The sequence below is a fragment of the Cyphomyrmex costatus genome, unplaced genomic scaffold, assembly GCF_001594065.2.
Source record: "Cyphomyrmex costatus isolate MS0001 unplaced genomic scaffold, Ccosl1.0 scaffold137, whole genome shotgun sequence".
NCBI classification, from domain to species: Eukaryota; Metazoa; Arthropoda; class Insecta; order Hymenoptera; family Formicidae; genus Cyphomyrmex; species Cyphomyrmex costatus.
This window is the reverse complement of record NW_017275358.1, coordinates 907,927-928,664: the sequence shown is the minus strand read 5'-3', so window position 1 is coordinate 928,664 and position 20,738 is coordinate 907,927. Positions and strand designations below refer to the sequence as shown.

The 20,738-nt window shown below is 32.5% G+C and overlaps 1 protein-coding gene across 1 annotated transcript; it reads left to right on the top strand.

Moving 5' to 3' along the window:
• The first annotated feature begins 1,348 nt into the window (after nucleotides 1-1,348).
• Nucleotides 1,349-16,942, top strand: LOC108782892 (E3 ubiquitin-protein ligase MARCH8). Its single transcript, XM_018551285.1, has 6 exons — nucleotides 1,349-1,545; nucleotides 2,896-3,216; nucleotides 11,130-11,255; nucleotides 11,925-12,046; nucleotides 12,775-12,902; nucleotides 16,661-16,942. The coding sequence occupies exons 1-6, from the start codon at nucleotides 1,349-1,351 to the stop codon at nucleotides 16,826-16,828; spliced, it is 1,062 nt and encodes a 353-aa protein (XP_018406787.1). The 3' UTR covers nucleotides 16,829-16,942.
• The last annotated feature ends 3,796 nt before the right edge of the window (nucleotides 16,943-20,738 follow it).

Sequence of the window (20,738 nt, the reverse complement as noted above, 5' to 3'; positions counted from 1 at the left end):
GTACAGACCGAGTGTTTACGTACGAAAGGCGAAATTGAAGTGCGTACCAGCGTACGGAAATTTTTTATTTTAGTTTGAAATGCATTTTCACTCGTTCGACAACAAGAATCCAGCTTTGATTTCAAACGTACTGAAGTTTGCTTTCAATTTCGTAGCTAATGTTTCATTGTAATATTATTTTTCATTTTTCATCGGCATGCGATCGCTTTTACGATATACGAGTATACATATAGATGCATTTTGCATCAATATAGTCGATCATGTTCCAGAGGTTTACAAGGATTAATTTTGAGATCCATGGAAAATGAGACCCGGTAGATTAATTCGCAGGTCTCTTCAACAGTATCATGTTCTAATACACAGAGTTCTTACATGTTTTAATCTCGTACGAATTCACCGGTAATATGTTCAGTTTTAATCAAATATTTTGGGACCAATAGAAGGTCTATTTTTTCATGATAGGAACATGATATGAATTAATTCTTTTTCACATATAAAAATGTTTTTCTAGCAAAATTGAAAGAACGAAAAAATGAAAAAACTGTTATAGAATTTTAAAAGAAATAATTTTAGCATCCATTTATAAAGCAATGGTATCATTTTTCTAAGATAATGTGCATTAAAGTTTTCTAGGCAATGTTATTTCTTTTTAGAAATTCCAACATTCCCCTTCCTGTTATCATCTGTTCTTGATTATTGTTTTCCTTCTTGACATTATGTTATCTGACATCATTGAAATCACTTGTTCTTTATAAAGGGAAATGTTCATTTGCAATCTTGCTCCAATTTTTAAGATAATAACTTCAGTGTATCACCACGATGAGGATCACCACCTTTTTGCGTTCTTTTTTATTCATTGACTCTCAATATTTTATTTAATAAGGTCAAGAATTTTCAACGACTAATCTGATTATTTTAATTTATTGAGATCCATGGAAAATGAGATCCGGTAGATTAATTCGCAGGTCTCCTCAACAGTTCTAATACACAGAGTTATTGCATGTTTTAATCTCGTACGAAAAAAAGTCATAGCCTTTCGATCTAGCACTATTTTCATTTATAGCGATCGATTCGCTGAGGAAACAGAAAAATAACGGTGAAAATGAGCTAAATTATCATCACCATGTGTCATCACCCTCCATGTGTCAGCACCCTCGGATAGGTTAAAAACTACCTCTGTCGACCATCCAGGTCGGCTCCACATTTGCATTTGGTGACGTCGCGTTACATAAAAAATAAACTTCACGGAAATTACGAGATTGGAAGGACTTTGAAGGACTTAGCACCACACGCACGACTTCGTTTCACGGGAAATTGTTGGTTATGTATCGTGCCGGAAACTTTCACGATGTCGGAAACGCAAGTAGGTAGGTTTTGCCTGTCACGATGTTGCTACGGCTTGCATTCTTCATCTGGAATATTGCCGCAGCCGGCGAGACTTCGTTTAAAGTTCGGTCTCATTGTCACGGAAAAACTTGAGAGTATCTACTTCCCCGTATCAAAGAGACCGAGAGATTGCGTCTCGTTAGAGAAGAGAGCACCAGGGCATGATATAAATTGTCACTCATTCGACATCTCTGAGAGTCCTCGAGAAATTAAATGTATCTCGCGAACGAAAATCCAATCAAATCTTATAATTAATATAAATTTGAAAATTTGGTCCAATTAGTTTTTGAATAGTTTAAGATGAACGGCGAACATGTGGAAGTCATTTAATTATAAGAAATAAAATTATATAAATGATAATATGATGAATGTTGATAATTTAAAACATGAATGCGAGAACTGGGTAAAGTTATTGATATACTATAATTTACTTATGAGAGATTAATTCTTTGATGTGTTATTTAATTTTAATCTGCTAAAATCGCACTTTGATGATATTATGATGAGAGTTGTAATTAATTAATATTTGTGATGTACGTGAAATTATATACATATAACACGTGAAACAAAATTTTCAAGTGTATACGACTTCTGATATAATGAAAATTAGTGAAATTTCAGTAATTAATGAGTTCTGCTGTGTATATCATTCGATCATTTAATAAATCACTGAGTTTCATAATAGAGAAAATAAAGCATCCGTTAAATAAAATATCCGATTATCTCATTAATGCAATGTTTGAACTTTTGAAGTCAAAGCATCGACATGTTCACCAGCACTAACTTTACTATTCAATAAGCTGCCAACAGATTTCGCGTTAAAACTTCAAATAAATTCGATTTAGATTTGGATAGAGGCTAAATGAATGCAGAAACTCTCGTGATCGCTCATGCATATGCACTGTTATGTACAACTTTCTCTTCAAATCGACCATGTGTATAAAATAGTATTAATTTTGTTTTAGATTTTGAAAAGTAAGAAAAAAATGAAATAATAAAAAAAGTTAAAAAATTGTAAACATTTAAACAGATATAGAGTTGAAAATAGTTTTTTTTTTTTTCAGGCGATAGTTGCATATCGCTTTGTTTAATGCAGTTATGATTCAATAAATCGAATAAGCTTCTTTGATGAGATTTATTGTTTGTGAAAAAAATTTTAATTATGTTTTCACAATCGGGCATTTTTTATCGGCTTTCCTTTGCAAGGACATTTGAAAACATTTTTTCTTTTTAAATCCTTTTTATTAACTTAAATGTGTGTGTGTGTGTGTGTGTGTGTGTGTGTGTGTGTGTGTGTGTGTGTGTGAGAGAGAGAGAGAGAGAGAGAGAGAGAAGGAGAGAGAGAGAATCCACGTTTGGTTAAAATCTCTAGAGTCCGTTCCGCTAAATTCGGAAATGTAGGATACAATAATTGGATAGAAGCTTCACGAGACCTTGCGGGTTGGCAACCACTGGCGCGAACTATTATCAGATTTCCGATCGGTTCGTATAGAAAATAGACGCTTAAAGCCGGGCGGCACGGTGCGGTGAATGGGGTGTAAATAAGCGCGAGTACGTGGTGGATCATGCATATGCACCGCGTGGTGTGTCCTTCTCTTTGGCTGGTTCCACAGTTAACTTGGATCACGAGCGCAGCATGCCGATGCCGCCATCGACCATGGCTCCCGAGGGCTCGGCCTGCAATTTAAATGGTCGCGACACGCAGCAAGTGTCTCCGGGGGTCGTTGGACAACAGCATCGGCTTACCCGCAGTCTGATCTCGGTCGGGTCCAGTGTCTGCCGAATATGTCACACAAACACGGCGAAGGAACCGCTTATTTCCCCTTGTAGGTAAATACATATACATTCTATCACAGCTTGATTAGATGCAGTACTGCAGTATCATAAATGGACAAAATCTCAATTTTTAGAAGGACTATTAAGATGTTTTAATGAAATGAATTTTAATGGAATGAATAAACGATAGACTAAAATCAAATATACAATGATTGAATAATGAATAAATAAAAAAAGTTTTGTCCGCGATAGTACCGTTAAATGTTAAGTTCATGCACAATGCGATGACTTACAAACGAAAAGTTAGTATTCCGATAATTTTGAGTTTTGTTTCTTTCCCACAGTGTATTTTTAACTTAAGTAATTGATTGAAATAATTAAAAGGAAGATTTATCTCATTATTCTTTTCTGAATATTAGCAAAAATGTCATACGAGTTTGTTATTTGCATATAAAATACAGTAATATACATGTATAATAATCCTAAAGTATATATTTGTGATTATTATGATCCATGTATATATATATATATACATATATATATATATAATATATTACGATGAGGCTTACACATGTATTTCGAGATAAGATACAACGCTAATTTAAGAATCGTAATTGGACGGATTTCAGAATAAGCTTAAATTGATTAAATTGCTTAATAACGTTACTGAGAGTGTTTCCATTATTATACTATCAATTCTATAGCAAAATTATCCATAAAGGTGGGAGGACATTACAGTTATTTTGTATTATATAAATACTATTTTTATGTGGAAAAAACGGTTGCCACGGTCAAAAATCACTCATTAATACATTTTTTAGTTATAATGTTATAAAAACTACATACATAAAACTACATACGCAATTTTTTCTTCTATTGTCATTAAAATGTTTGTTCGCACGTAAATGCAACTATAATTTTATTTTTAAGTACATAATTTTAAATTTTCGAATTCAAGAAATAATCGTTTGTGAATATACACGTAAGAAAAAGATATAGTTGAACATTTACGATTTTGAAAACTTTATCGTCATGGCAAAACGACATGTATCATCCACGTAGCTATGTCCGGGATTTAGGACAGAATTCCGCCATCTTACGAACGTCCCATCTTTCATACTTAATAGGATTCGAGAAAAATGTGGTGCTCACCGAAACGGGAAGTGCTTACGTATTAATGGCGGAACATCGCGATATTTAAATTTTGCGGATTCAGCTCCGGATATTTCTGTTGATGTGTTTAAATGATGTACGTAGCAAGAAGAATTTGTTGAAAATTGACATATGTGATAAATATAGAGTAGATATACATAAAATGTTATATTTCATAATAATAATAATAATAATAATAATAATAATAATTGTATACATGATTTAATGTAATGTACGTTAAAATGTAAGGTTCAACTTTAATTTCATGATGCATAGTTGATTTCCATTTTATTCAGTATTCTACAATGACCCTTGAAGGTACTATAATAATTAAAACAGTTATAATTGTCACAGAATTAGAGCGGCAGTTTCGGTGTCGAAATATCAACAGTGTCGAGAGTTTAGTAATTTCACTAGTTTAGAGTTTACTTAACGAATTAAAGTCCTGAAAGAGTATAAATCGAGTAAGTCTTCATTTCGAGCTAATTTCAATGGCTTTTACTTTAAATGAACTTTAATGTATAAGAGGCTTTGTTACCAGTTATTATTAAGTATTTCAACCTGGAAGTTTAGCCAAGTCGATTAGTAATAAATTTAATTGCAAAACAAAAGTATTTAGGTTACTACAAGGCAAACTGAGAAAAGCATTCAATTGCTTCGATTCCCAATAGCCTATTCTTTACTATCCATCAATGTACGTCGCGTAAAGTGACAAATGCTAATTTCATGTAGGCATGAAACGGGAGACAGGCGCTAATTAATTAGCGTTAAAGCTCGATTAAGCAATGATCATCTCGCGTCATTCAGTCACCATGAAATATCGAGGGATTAACCGTTAGTATAATTTACTAAGTCCAATGATATTCGGAATACCTTAAGTTGATTCATTACTTTGAAACTCTCTGTTACTGTCTGTCATTCGAATTTATAAGTATCACATATCTAAGTAATTTTACAAAGTTTGAAAGTAAAAAAAGTGGCTTTAATATGAATATTCTTCGATAACTAATCTAAACTCTAAACACACATAATTTTATTTTCTCTCAATCAGATGGTCACTTTTATAGCTTCTTAAAAAGAAAAAAGGAGAATGATCCAATTAGATTATCACTTGATTTTAAAATGTGTGCATATCTATTTTTATCAGAGAGAGAGTCTTCACAATTATTTTATTTTTAACATTTTGGTAATATCCTTATCGTTTTTATGGAGGGATATCCGTACTCTCTGCCTGTCAACTTAACGACCTGAGCCGCGGTTCTTTGCTTGTAGGGACTTAATTCACGAGGACCCCGTGAGAATTCTCGACTATTACGTAACTACTTCGTTTATATCTCATGACCCATTTCTTTTCTGTTACCACGACAACATTAGACGCGCAGTGGTAAATGCCCGGCGACGCTAACGAGAAATCTGGTCGACTGAGCGCATGAATCATCACGAATTTTGATGCAACCGACTATTTATGGTGAAATGACAGAAACATCTGTAGTTTCGTGAATTTCGCCGCTAAGTATGCAGGCGTGTCCTCGCATTCGAGAATACAAATGCTCGATTTTACCTTTTCCCTCCTTCGAGTAAGTAAATCCGTTTTCTTATCCCTGTCCATCTTTGAAGAAAATAGAGGGTAAAACTGTTGTCATGCGGATATTAATCTCATCCATCTTCTCTTATCATCCATGTGGGCATTTTGTTTATGTTCCGTGTTATTAGTCCTAGAAAACCAGAGATTTATCATAGAAATATATAGTTTGATTGATTGTTTAGAAGCACTGAGTTCCGTAGGATAGGTACCATAACGAGCTATCAAGGAGTAGGGAGATCTCGATTTTAAACAATGACACTCTGACAAAGATTGTACTGCTTTCTTAGTCAACGATTGGCTAATACCGTTTCTTATTGTTTCTTACCAGAATGTACTTTTTAAAACTTTTAAATTAAAATCTCATTTTTGAATATTCTCTTTTTCACTAGCTTTGTTTTCATAATTTAGAGTGAGATTCCACTCCAAAGAATTTAAAAGGTTAGGAAGACAAGCATACGCATGCCTTCTTTTTTTCCGTAAAGTTTTTTTGTAGTTTAGTAGGTAAAGGGAAAGTTCGCTGCAATATATTATAGAGCTCCAATTAATTAAAAGGTTAAAGCGTACGATATGATTGGCTATCATAGTAGAGAAAGAAAATAACTGTTATTACATAATTTAGATACCTGTCTGAAGTGTTGCTCCCCTCTCCATAGATTAAAAAAAAATTAAAGAAACATTACCCTTTGATTTATACATTAAAAGAAAACTTTTTTATAGCTCATTCTATTGCTCATTGTTTGTACATTCCTAGTAAAAAAGTGATTTTAAAAACTATTTGAGGAGACCTTATGTCACACTAGCCTCCCAATCACGAACAAATTAGATTTAAGGTAACTAATCTCAAGATATAAATTTTTGTTTGCAAATTCCAAAACAAGTCGATTTTTCGTTTGCACATCTTTAATTAAAAAGTTACTATAACAATTAATGTCTTGAGGATGGTCGACTCAGATATATATATAGATTTAAATCGCAGTTCTATTAATGGCACGAATCGATAGATTTTTAAAATGAAAATTTGCTCATTTTGAAACAAGCTGATTTTTCGTTTACACATCTTTAGTTGTAAAGTTATTAATAAATAAATGTTGGGGAGTGTCAATTCTACGCTGTATAACGTATGTTATTGTCTCGAATTAAAAAAAAATAAGTTTGAAATAACACTAATAGACAGATTTCTATTTGCATTTCAGATTTTTCGTTTGCACACCTTCAGTTAAAAAGTTATTAACAAATAAATGTTGGAGGATTAATTTCACTCTGCAAAAGGTACGTTATCGTCTGGAATAAAAAAAAAAACAAGTTTGAAATAACACCGATCCAGATTTTCGTTTGCACATTCAGATTCAAATTGAGTTTTTGTTTGCACACATTTAGTTAAAAAGTTATTAACAATTAAAGTTTCGAGGAACATTCGACTCAGACAGATAGATTTAAATGATATTGAGTATATTAACTGTGATTTGAACCTATCTATCTGAGTCAAACTGTCTTCAAAACTTTAACTGTAAATAACTTTTTAACTAAAGGTATGTAAATAAAAAATCGATTTGTTTCAATATGTGCAAATGAAAATCTATCGATTAAAACTATTTCAGTTTTATTTCTTTAGATTTCAAGGCGAAAACGTACTTTTTGCGGGGTGAAGTTAGGCCCCCAACATTAATTTGTTCATAATTGTTTAAATAAATGTGTGCAAACGAACAATTGGCTTGTTTTGGAATTTGCAGATAAAAATCTATTAAATGAGATTTGAGACTAAACAAATCTAATTTATTCGTTACTGACAATGAGAGCTTGTGAAATTAATACTCCCTAAAATTATTTTTTAAATAACATTTTACTAGAAGTGTGCAAACGAAACTCGAAATATACATACATGTGTAAACAATGAGCACTTGAATGAGTTCTATAAAAAATTAATTTTTTCAAAAGTTGGAAGCTAACTTCACCGGAGCGATTTAAATACACATACACACATAGTAAGTCAAACACCTATACTGGAAAAAATGATAGCGGCGACTAATTTACCGACTCATTGACGAATCTCTGACTTTCTGGGACGGTTACATGAAAACTTTTTCTATTCATAATTATTAACTAAACTAAAAGATGAAGCTATGTTACAAGTTACAAAATTACAATGTTCAAAAACGCCGGTAGATTCGCGGTAGATAGGCGGTGAAGTGTTTAAAATGTTTTATTATCGGAAGTTGGGTTAAAATTTTTCGGAGCGCTGCTTGCAACTTTCCTAGCGGTCGCTCGCGAATTATTTCTCGTTTAATATCGCTCCTTATATCGCACTCGACGCTGACGGAGTATTCCGGATTCTGCTGCATACCGTACATTGTTCGCCGGAACAATCGCAAAACTGATGTCATAACGCAGCAGCTATATTCTGCGGCGAATCGCGCCGCGAAAGAAGAGCAGCATAAATTTCATCGGACGATAACTGTTTCGCCGGATACGCGGACTAATCACCGTCCATGTACATCATGTTGTCAAAGGGAAAAGTTTATGACGCCTATGAGCCACAGGGCAAATCGCGTAAAAGAGAATTGTTTCATTCACTGTTGTGCTCTGTATCGCTTTTTGTTACCGCAACGAATATTTCAGTTTATTGAGAAATTTTTTGTTACTTTGAACTTATACAAGATATCTTTAATATCTGTAATAATATGATATTTATCAATAAGATTTATTAGAGACATTTATTTAATATTTTTATTTATCTGAAATTAAAACTAAAATCAGGGTTGCCTCAAAATTAGAAATAAGGAAAATGTAAGGGAAACTGAAAATGATCAGTAAAAAATAAGAGAAAAATTAGGAAATTTTGGAAAATTTTCTGGAAAGTAAAAATTCCTTGCTTTAAAGAAGTTTAATATACCTACATCATACCTACTAACGTTGAAGTATAGTGTTACATTTATAATAATTTATATTGCTATGTTAAATTACTCTCTTAATTATAAAATATTTGACGACAATAAAAAAAGGATGAAAATTAAAGCTGCTAGCACAATCGGTAATTACTGTGCTAAATATGTAATTAAAAAATAAGTTAAATATATTGTATTAAAATTAATGTTGGTGTTTGATCATATAATAAAAGAACGTTCTTTCGTTCGGTGCTGACAGTGGGTAATTTTGTTACTTTATGGTCTCGAAGTGTCGAAGGATATTAAAGACTTTTATGCATGGGAAGTACAGTGGTAATTCTTAAATTTTTTTATAGACAGGTGACAGCACTATAGAATTCTTTTTAGAACTATTTTTGCAGTTATAAAAAAGTGTTGATGTAAATTTGCGAGTACCAATAACAAGTGATAAAGAATCGAACGTTTAAAAATTTCAATTATAAAAATATTTTATAATACGATTTTCAAATCAGGACAAAAATATAAAAAATTTAAAGTAATATTGAAAGCATCAGAGAAAATCACCTGAACTTTTGTCCGGAAAGCAAGAAAATATTATGAAATTTCAGAATGTGGCAACCGTATTAAACAAATGAAATAATTAGAGACTCTATCATACGTTAAATACATAGATTCTATATTCAGTCGCGTATAATCATTTCCTTTATTTAACAAGAAGATCTCATATATGCGAGTCTGATATCACTTTAACGAGACTTTAACGCATAAACTTGTCTTTGGAATCACTATATTGTGCAACAGTAGTACAGTTCAGGTTTACTGACTTCCGTATCTTGTTCGGACTAATTTGCGCGCTGCTGCATACAGTGCATACATCGTAGACGTAGGATGCGTAGGAAGCGAAGAGCAATGTCATGATAGTTGCCGGTGCTGTTTATAATAACGAGATTACTCGGCGAACAGCGGTCGTTTAACACGGCTGACAAAGCGAAACGTCGTGACTCTATCGTCGAATGAAGTATATTCCGGCTTGGCACCGAAATCGACCTCACGTAGTCGCATAATTCTCGCGTTGGCTGTGAGATGGGGAATCGTGCTAAGAAGGGACGAGAGAAGAACTTCTCTTTAGCTCCTCTTTTGCCCTTTCCCTTTCTCATTTATGGCCCGCTACCGTAGACGGCATAAATGAGTGAATAGTTCGAGAAACGTGTCCCGGCGATTAAGGACACACAACTCGTGCTTGAAGAACTACGTGAAAACGCAGTAGAAACGTGCGAAATGAGAGCGACCGGCTGCAAATTTCCCGCGCGCGCGAGTATTTACCTTCATAATTCTCGAACTTACGGATATCCTTTCTAATCCAAATGTTACTTCGAAGCCATAGGCGTTCGGTCCGAAACGGCAGAGATTAATGAGGAGAATCGGATCTAACTTATTTTTCTTGCGTTCTCGATGGCGGAATAAATTTCGATGATTCGTGTTCGTTCTCGAGCGAACACGCGAATGAATAGATTTAATACTTCTGGATATTTACAGAATGCAATAATGTGCTTTTTTATAATTTTATTTTTACAAATATACATTTGTACGAAAGAACATTACAATGCGGATGCAATATTAGATATAAAACATTAATGAATTGCTATAATTCAGTAATTGCACTTTTATTGAAAAATTATTAATTTTACATATTTAAACTATTTCATAAATATAAAGGTTATACTGAAATTTAAATGTAGTTTTTGTAACGAGACTAGACACTATTTTTTTTCTAAATGTTGGTTTTAAAAGCCGAGTCTAGCGTCGGTTTGAGCTGTCTTTTACGATTGCTTGAAAACAGTTGAGAGAGTATATTCGAGTATTCAGACTACTCAGCAAAAGCATCAACAAAGTCACTTAGTTTCTATATCCTTTACAATTCCATCTCGGATTGCTCTTTAAATTTAATTCATTTCTGCGACTGTATATTTAAATGACATAAATACATTTAAAAATACTAAATTTTAATAAATTTTGTTTGAACAGTTCTAAGTAAATATTTATTAAATGTAAACGTATAGTTATTTGATAAAAAAAAATCATTAATTTGATTTAACCATTATCTTTTTATTGATTAAACATTTATTTACTGTAATTAAAAATGTTTACTTAATACTATTCAAAGAAATATGTAATATTAAAATTTAATAAATTTTGTTCCAAGTGTAAAGTTCTTTTTCCACAAAGAAGTACGTATAATCGTCGGTTATTACAATATTTTTTGATAAAATTACGTTTCATTTTCTTAAGTCGGCTAATGCCATACATTACAATATTGCAATAAGATATATGCAGCGTATCGTTTCCAGATGTAAAGGCACGCTGGCTTACGTGCACTTGTCCTGCTTGGAACGATGGCTGAATCAGTCGTGCCGAACGTACTGCGAATTGTGCCGGTACTACTTCAATGCCGTGGAGACGCCTCGTTATCGATGGTGAGCATTACATTTATCGGGTTAACACGGGGAGGGTGCACTTTCAAGCTGGATGTAATTCAAGCATCCGAAATGCACTTCGATCTCTTGCACACCGGCAAGTTTCCTTATTTCGTTTTCCGCTACCATACCCATTATTCTCCTTTTCGCGATGAATTGATCTCGGTCATATTTCTTGTTTTTTTTTTCCTATCTTCTTCTGTACAATTTGTTTCCTCACTGTGAGTCGATCAGGTTGCAGTTTGGAGTTTACTCGAACATCAAAAATGATGTATTGAGTAAACTGCTCTAGAAATCGACGATAAACTGCGACGTCTATATTCTGATTTATGCGTTAAAATAACGTGTGATGCATCACTTTAAATTTACAATCGGTTGTTGGAATTATAGAATAAGAAATTAATGTTTTGTCTACAAGAGAAGGTTTATCTTAAAATAATATTAGTTTTACTCGTGTGGGTATATTTTATTGTTATGTTTATTTTTATTTGTATTTTTTATATAATTTGAAGCAGTGCATTATACAATTCTAACATCACATTGTGTTTACCGACAAGCATTTTGTTCTGTGTATAAAGTGCATAATCCTCCAAGGATGAATTTTTTGAGCTTTTATCTTAATGGCCGTACTCGGCTACGTGTAGTTATCATTTTTATGAATACCTGCAGGCCAGAATCTCTGAGGATATGGATTAGCCATCCGCGGAATCGTAGGAATATAGAATCAGACCTGCTCATCTTAACATTACTCACCATTGTTACGGTGGGATTAGTCGCGGTGTGCCTTTTGGGTGAGTGTCGCTTTTTGGATAATAGAACTGGTCTCCCAGTTTATGGTCAAGTAAATAAATTCTATCAAGGAATTTGACGCAAATATTTGTTATCTTTTGTTTATATTTTTTGAACTTGCCCGTTGAATTTTGCAACAAATTTGATAAGGTGAAGGTTTGGAAAATTTTATAGAACATAATTATTATTTTATGATTTACTAAATCCATTTTTTACAAAACGCATTTAAAAAAAGTTGCAATGTTTTATTATTCGATCTAACATTATATGTATATATTATATGTGTATTATATCGTTCAATATTAAATAGTAATTATTTTGTATTTATATATTTATATTATTTAACAATAAATAAAATTCACATTTAAATATTGAGCTTTTAGTGCTGTAAATATTTCCGTGTTTTTGAATATTACTTATTATATATATTTTAATATTTAACCATTACTCGACATTGTATAAAAATTGTATAATATAATTATATTATACAATATTATATTAGCGTATTATTATTATTATTAGCGTTCGTATACTTGATACATATTTCTTGCATTTCAAGCTTCTTTTAAAGAAAATAACATTGTTACTGAATAATATGATATGCGAAAAAGAATTCAGATCATATGTTGACGAAGTCTCACAACAGTTCCATCCGATAAGCGTGCACTTTTGTAAAACTGTCATTGTATTAAACTGAATATTATATTTGTTTTTTGCTGTAACTTTATAGGTGTGCGATACTTTGTCATTGAGGGAAATAAGATTGGAATTTCCAAGCCCTGGACACGAGGGGCAATATGGTTCTTCCTGACCATCGTGATATTAGGCTATATCACCACAGTTTACCTGCTTTGCAGGGTAATTATGTTCTTGATTTATTCTTTTAAGCTATTAATTCAATATTTAAGCTATCAATTCACACTAGGAAGATCGCATTTAATAAGAAGAATTATCGCGATAAAAGGGCTTAAAAGTTATTGATTTTTTAAAATTAAATTACAATTGGGACAAATGCTTTCATTTTATACGTAACTCTTCTATTGTTTGATGTTCAATAGAAATAGGACGCAGTATATGCGAGCAAATTGAATGCATTAATTGGTTTAAAAGATGCATTAAATAACTTACATAATATCAAAATAATTCATTAAGTATTTAATTAATTAACTATGTAACATTATAAAGATATGAATATAGTATTATGTCCCACATTGATATTTTTTAGCCGAATGCATTGGAAATGTTTCAATTATATTCATATGAATATCTTATTAAATTTACATGGATTAGTTCAAAAGCTAAATGTATGGAATCATCGGTTTACGTAATACACAACGATGGAATAAAGCAATTGGAATCAATATTGTAGAATATTGTATATTTTCGCGAAACAAAATATTTAAAATAAAATGCATATTAACGCATCGTGCCTTTCCTCAGGAAACCAAATGTGTCTTTACAGTTAAATATCAGTAAATGAAATTTAGTTTTAGTAAAAAATAAGCACGCTAAAGCTTTGCTTGTGTTTATTTCAGTGAACATAAACCGTGTAATGCGAATAACAAATGAAATAAATTCATTCTTTTAATATAATCGATTATATTGTATAACTTTTTTAATACGATAAATACGTAAAAATAAAATTATGTTTACTCAAGCAATATTTATATTTGTTTGAACTATACTTGTCATGTTTATTGTTTAGTAAATTTTAATTTTGCAACATTAATATAACAAATATGATTTGAAGTTAAAGTGTTTTAAAATAATAGTAGTAGAATATTTTCATCACATCGAGGTACATTATTTTATCAAAGTCTTTGTTAACTCCAAAGAATAACGTTTTTACCAAACACTTTTTTCAGAAATCACGAGTGTAAGTTTTCAGATACTTTGGACACGTAGAGAGATCAATATATATCATAATATCCATAACTTAATACCTATTGACGCTTGAAGTTCGAAACAATAGCCATTTTTCTTAGTTTATACCGTATTACCTTCGGCTGAAAGGTTGCACGGTAAGCTAGGAATGTCTTACGCATAAGACGTGAGTTATTTACTGCAAAATATCTTTCAAAGAATATACATATCTGGCTGAGATGTATACGTATTGTAACGTAGGGAATATAGAATCGTGATATTTTGACTAGCAACGTCGGGATAACTTGCATCAGTATATACATCCTCTGGGTCATCGACTTTATGTCGCATCCAACACGACTTTGTCGTGCCGCGGTTTACATTTATGTAACGCGATCTCGCCGGGCCAGATAGCGACGTTTGCCCCAGGCGGACGCATTAAGGCGCGGCGTAAGGGTGAAACAGGTGAGCGATATCCCGATGCTCGAATGCGCGGGTCTAATATGGGGGAGCGACCCGGAACAAACGTGTCAGAACGCATTTTGTGCCGGAAGGGCGCGAAAGACACATGATGCTCTGATATGAAAAGAATACGTACGAGGTGTGCGCTGAGCGGAAGCATAGCTAATAGAGTAGGTCTCTCTCTCTTCATCTAAAAATACCATGCATCCCTCACAAAAAATTATATCATGCGTTTTATGCCTTTACAAGGATAATGTTGTGATTTACTTTATGATAATAATCGATACAAATCAACAAGGGCGATGTAAGAGTCAAAAGATAAAAATTCATTTAAAATAATACCTATAATGTCAAAATTTGTGAAAAGTAATAAAATATAAATATAAAACTAATAAATGAATTTTTATCTTTTGATTCTTACATCGCCCTTGTTGATTTGTATCAATTATTGTTATACTAAGGGTCCTTGAATGTTTTCATCTTATTTACTTTATGATACTTTAAAGGCGCAATTTATAATGGAAATTTTTATTAATGTATTTTTTTTGGATACCTAAAAAATTATGACATAATTTGTACATTTTTATATTTATAAGTATTTATTCTTTTTTATTGCTTCATCATATGATTCATTTAATGGTGAAATTTCGTTTAAATTATCTTTCTTAATGAAGATTATAATCTTTATAGCGTCAGTGTGAATTATACTAGAGTTCCGTTTATGACTGTTACGGCAAGTATTTACGGTAACTGTTTATATATCCTAAAATAGTTGCTAATGCTCGTTAATTTTCCGTATGCAGTTAATCATCACAGAGCAAGTGTTGCGTTTGATTATGTTAGCCCAAAGCTGTTGCTAAATTAATTATTATTGGCATCATCTCAAACATGAATATGGAAATCGTTAAGTTTTCGTATGCAAATATGGGAAATTGAATGAGATTATCATATCAATATTCTGATATATTATTTGAAAATGTTAATGAATATAAAAAATTAAAAATTAACTTAAATAATTATACTCGAAAAATTAAATTAAATGTTAAATCAATGATTCTTGTAGAAAAAAAAACAAACAGAAATAGTTACTAACTTATTTAGGAAATAGTTACCAACTTATTTATTAATATAATATTAATGATTTCGTTTTCAGTTTAAATACTAATCAATTCACTGAAAATATTTTTAGCTTAAATGAAATTTAATTCAGTAATGATTTTCTATAGTCCCCATCCATAGTACAGAGGAGTGAACTACAATCAATTATGTAACAATACAATAGAATTTTTAATTAAAATCACTCTTGTGTGCTATAGATTACTATAGAATACTATAGTAATCTAAAGGGGAATGAACTATAAATAATAAATTATCTAATAATACAATAGAATTTTTAATTTAAATCATTTCTTACTATAGATTACTATAATATTCTATAGTAATTTATAGTACAAGGAAGTGATTTAAATTAAAAATTTTATTGCATTGTTAGATAATTTAATATTTATAGTTTATTCATGGAAACATATTTATCATATAGTATTATATCTTACGCCAGTGCAGCAAAGAATATATGCGGTAATCTAGTCACGTAGTGTACATATATATTCCTGATACGGTACAGATCAATGTCGTCGATAAATCGAAAGATTTATCAGCCACTAGAATCTATAATACATTATTCCGCTTGGAACAAAGTGCGCTTTCGATCCAGAGAAGAATTATTCATGCCGCTTAACGTCTCTGCTGTATTATTGAAACCAGAGACTGTACTAAATGAGGATGGGCGAACGAAATGATTTGTTTGGTGCGCGATATTTCGCTCGGTTATCCGAAAGCAGTCTAACGAATCGCGCGTTATCGAATGCTCTCGTTAATCCCTGAAAAAGATCCAGTAACCACTTTGAAGCGTACTTTGAGTGCACTCTGCGTACGAAGGATAGAGGATGGCGAAGTTTTAAATAAAACCGTCGGTCGCGTCGCGCTGTAAATCGCTGCAGTTGAATCGAAATCGTCGGACGTCGTGTTTAATTAAGAATAATCGTGAATACGCGCCACTTTCCGAATCGCGTCTCTCCCGTTTCGATTGTACCTCACTCTCTCTTTTGCCCTGCCTCTTTTTCACATCGGAGGGCACTCGAGGTGCGTCACTCGAGCTTGATTTATTGAGTGGACTGCCCTTTGCCCCTGACAACTGAAACTGCCCGGATAATTTAAAATCAGCGGGAAAAGGAGCAGCCGTGACCCCAGCGATTCTCTCCACTCGCTCACATTTGTCTCTCCTTCTTTAGGACCAGGTGTCGCCGTGGTACAGATGGTGGAAGAGCACCGTCAATGTCAGACTCGTCGTGGACCCTCAATTGCTTCACCGTCGACCCTCTGATGAGTCCTCTCAGGACCGCGAGAGTCACGATGGGTCGAGGGAGACGACGGCGACGTCTGCGGTCGATACGTCATGAAACGAATATATGTCGATAAAAAGTGAAAGCAAGCCTGGCAGACGTATAAAAATATAACTGTAAAAGTCCCAAGATGTAAGTCACACGAACGAATGAAATAAACATGAATATTACTCGAGCAACAAGATGTTATCTGTAAACTAACTTATATATCACGCGTTATTATTCAAGCTTTTAGGTATTTGTCGTTATTGTATAACTATTCTGTACAGTGAGAACTTTAATCCCGATTTCTTGAATCGCGTTGACCTGATTTCTATCATGCAAATTTACGTAATTCTCTGAAACCTTTCAACATTTGATGGAATTTTCGATCTCCCTGGCGTGTGAAAAGAAAAACTCGCGTGATTCGTGCGACGTGTCGACGAATGCAGTCGCGGTGAATTGTTTTCCGTTTCTTTCGCCGCTGATTTCTCGTATACCTCGTGTACGTTGTCCTTCTTAAAAAAGAACTTTTCGCGTTTCTCATAGCGTGCCGTGCGCAAGATTTAATCGCGCAAATGAGATCTGAACGCGCGCGCACCAGGTACATTAAACAGAAATACCTTGTGAATTTAAACGCGTGTTTTCTGCCAAGAAAAATTTAGCTAGCCAGCCAAGAGCTCGCGGTGAACAAACGGAAGTACTGCTGATCTAGCAATTAACTCATCTGGCACGATGCCAACTATTTATATTACAGCATTATCGTATATCCTATTCGTTGTTCCCTCATCTGTTACTGTTAGCTAGTATTTCTTTCCTTATTTAAACCGAGAGAGTATATATTGAGGCTCGTAACAGAGTAAAAAATTTTAGTTAATTTGCAAAGGATATTCGCTGGCATCGTTAAACTTTCGTGAGTTATTTTAAAAGCGATGTATTTGTATAAGTCGAAATATAAAAAAAATGTTAATATAGTTAATTGAATATTGATTTTATTTTAATAGAATTCTAATATAAAGGTTCGTAATTTTTCAATGTCGAAAATTAAGCAGACACAAGACAATGCGGAATCAAGTTTTTTTTTTTAAAGGGAAAACGACTGAATATTTACCAAAGATCTCCATCAGATTGAAAGAAACGTCATTCTCGATTTTTGAGCAATTTCCCTTTCTAAAAAATAAACGTGTGCAAACCAATTGGGAAGAAATTTTTTTAACCCTCTTCCTTCTCCACACGTTCATGACATAAATCCAGGTAAATCGAAAGTCCGAAGCCACGCAATTAGCAGTAAACATCTCGCTTTGCCTCGTAGCGGTAAGCCCCGCTTAAATGCTAGCGTTACTGGTGACTTTATCCGGTAGTTAGTTAAGCTGCGACAAACCAATTACAGCACTCTGTTAAGGGAGGAGGAGTGGCATTGACTATCATTCTGAAACAGTATTCGATATTGAAAGGGTATTTGCTTTAATAATTGTATGAAAAACGAAAGATTCTTTTTAGAGAATTAATGTTTTTGAATGGTAAACGTATGAAATGAGCAATTATACGATCCTTAACAAAATTTTATATATAATAATACTTTGTTATACGAACGCTTGCTTTATAAATATTAATCAAAATATAGTATATGTTTGAATTCATATTAACAGCGAAACGTTATCACGTAGCTTTTTTAAACCATTATTCAGACGTAATTATGATATTCTTAAATTCATATTATAAAGATTAAATTTTAACATTAAACATATTAGAGAACATTGATATTAATACAATAGATTTTTGTTTACATTATTTTAAATATTAATAATTACAGTACAACCTAATTTCACGTTATTGTGCTTATTTATGTGTGTATCATTTTTAAAAACCGTAAATCAGTTTTAAACTGATTGTATAAAATAAATAGTAGATAAATGAAAAGTAGAATATATCAGAACCTATCAATACTATTAATCCAATATAGATTTTCTTTTGCACTATTTATCGAAATTATTAGAAAATGATATGCTGACAATAGAGTTTGATTGTATTAATTGGAATTCTTGTTGAAAATGAATGAATTAAGATTTTCTGGTTGAATCTATTATATTCTAGTTGAGAAAACTGAAATTCTAATTGATATGATTATAGAATCTTCTAGTTCGTTCATTTCCAACCAAAAATTTTTCTCAGTGCATGACCTAGTTTCATGCTTTCGCTTATTTATGCGTGTATCTTAGCGTGCGTATTTTCTCTTGTAGCAGAGTAGGGAATGTTATTTTCTTTAAAGCAACACCAGAGGATCAACTACCACGATTTTCATTGCACATATGTTAACTACAACGAGATGAAGTTTATGTTTGCTAGGAAAGTAATGCTTGCCAGCGATGAATGTTGGGAAAATATATTCCAAAAATCAATTTTCCTTCGAAAAATATTCATTGCGAAATTAGTTTTCGCGCGGTATTTTCAAAAGAAGATGGATCAAGAAAAACGGTATATAAGTTTAGTGATAAACGGAATAAAGTTTTGCAATTATTATAGAGTTGTATTCGCATGTTTTTTTGTATTAAATTTGTTACTTTTTATCTTGTAAATAATTCAGGAAGAAATAATATATATTATATGAATGATAAAGAATAAATTTAATAAATAAATTTTGATAAATTGTTTTATATAAAACAATAATTAATTCTAATTATAAATCGTTCTATTTATTTTTTTCGAAGCTGTGCAAAATATTTTTCAAAAATACGCACTGAGAAAATTCATTTAGCCTTTTCTTGAGCGTTATTCGAAGTATTAATATTATAAGAATTACGTCGAGTTTATGTCAAAATCATATTCTTCCGATCCATTCTTTCATGGAATTGTTAATTGTGAAAGAAAATTAAGACAGTTTATTCAACTGGAAGTTAATTTCATGTGTCTATGAAGAGTAGGATAATGTCTGGAATCGAGGCCGGCATGCCAACGTGGTCATTTCGTAAAAACTTTTCTTTGCTCCAGTTAGCACCTTTTTCATATTCATTTCGGCTTGTTTAATTGCGGAGAATCGCGTCTGTCCTTGTTTGTCCGACACCAGGGAGATTCATGACATTAAGCGCCTCCCAACACTGAAAAATGAAGAACCCAGCCCGGTGTCCCGACCTACATTTAGTCTCATTTGTTACCAACGTCTAACGACCTTATCAGAAGCCGAACAACTCTCTAGAATTTCTAAATAATCGAAATTTAAGAACAATTTATTTTTCAATTGAATGCACAGAAAAGTTACAATATTGATATTGCAATCTGAGTTATAATAAATTCGAGAATTTCAACAGCTGCGAGTAGAGAATACGAAATGACTTTTGTATTTCACATTTATCATTATCTGTCATATTCTATCAATATTTTCCTAACAAAATAACTTTTGAAGTTTGTGTTTCCATATCATAGCAGAAAACCTCAGCTTTAGTTAGGTTTTTCAATGTAACGAAATTGCTGGAAATTTTGCTTATAACTTAATAAAAACGTTATTAAAGCAAATAGCATCATATTATACTAATTCAAAATCTATAATAACTCAAAATCTAATTAATACCAGGAAGAGATTCATTTCAAGTTTGTCAAAATTCGTTATTGAAAAGAGTTAAGACAAAGGTTTTCTTTTATGAATTTTTCGACGTAAGACCGTGAAAATTCTATTAAAATTCCTGTCAAAGAAAGTATACAACAAATGAGCGGAGGATAGGTGTTTGAAAAATAAATTGTCATAGTCTTGTAATACGACCTAGTTTAAAGATAGAATAAAGATGATATCTACGAGTCCTACGGGACATGACTTTTGCAATCTATCTGTTAAACTGGCTAGCCCAGGATGTCTAGTGACCGAGCACGTATCCATAATTTAACTCGTTAATTTAGAAACTTTAAATTATGTCGGCCAAAGTGTGGATCAGTTACACTGGTCGCTCGCGGCTATGCGAATAATGAGAATTTCAATATTCATATCTGGCTTTAAGGC

Coding starts and splice junctions, on each gene's coding strand:
- LOC108782892 (XM_018551285.1), top strand. CDS start 1,349: ATGTCGGAAACGCAAGTAGGTAGGTTTTGCCTGTCACGATGTTGCTAC. Junction 1,546..2,895: donor TTAGAGAAGAGAGCACCAGG/GCATGATATAAA, acceptor AGACGCTTAAAG/CCGGGCGGCACGGTGCGGTG. Junction 12,903..16,660: donor CAGTTTACCTGCTTTGCAGG/GTAATTATGTTC, acceptor CTCCTTCTTTAG/GACCAGGTGTCGCCGTGGTA.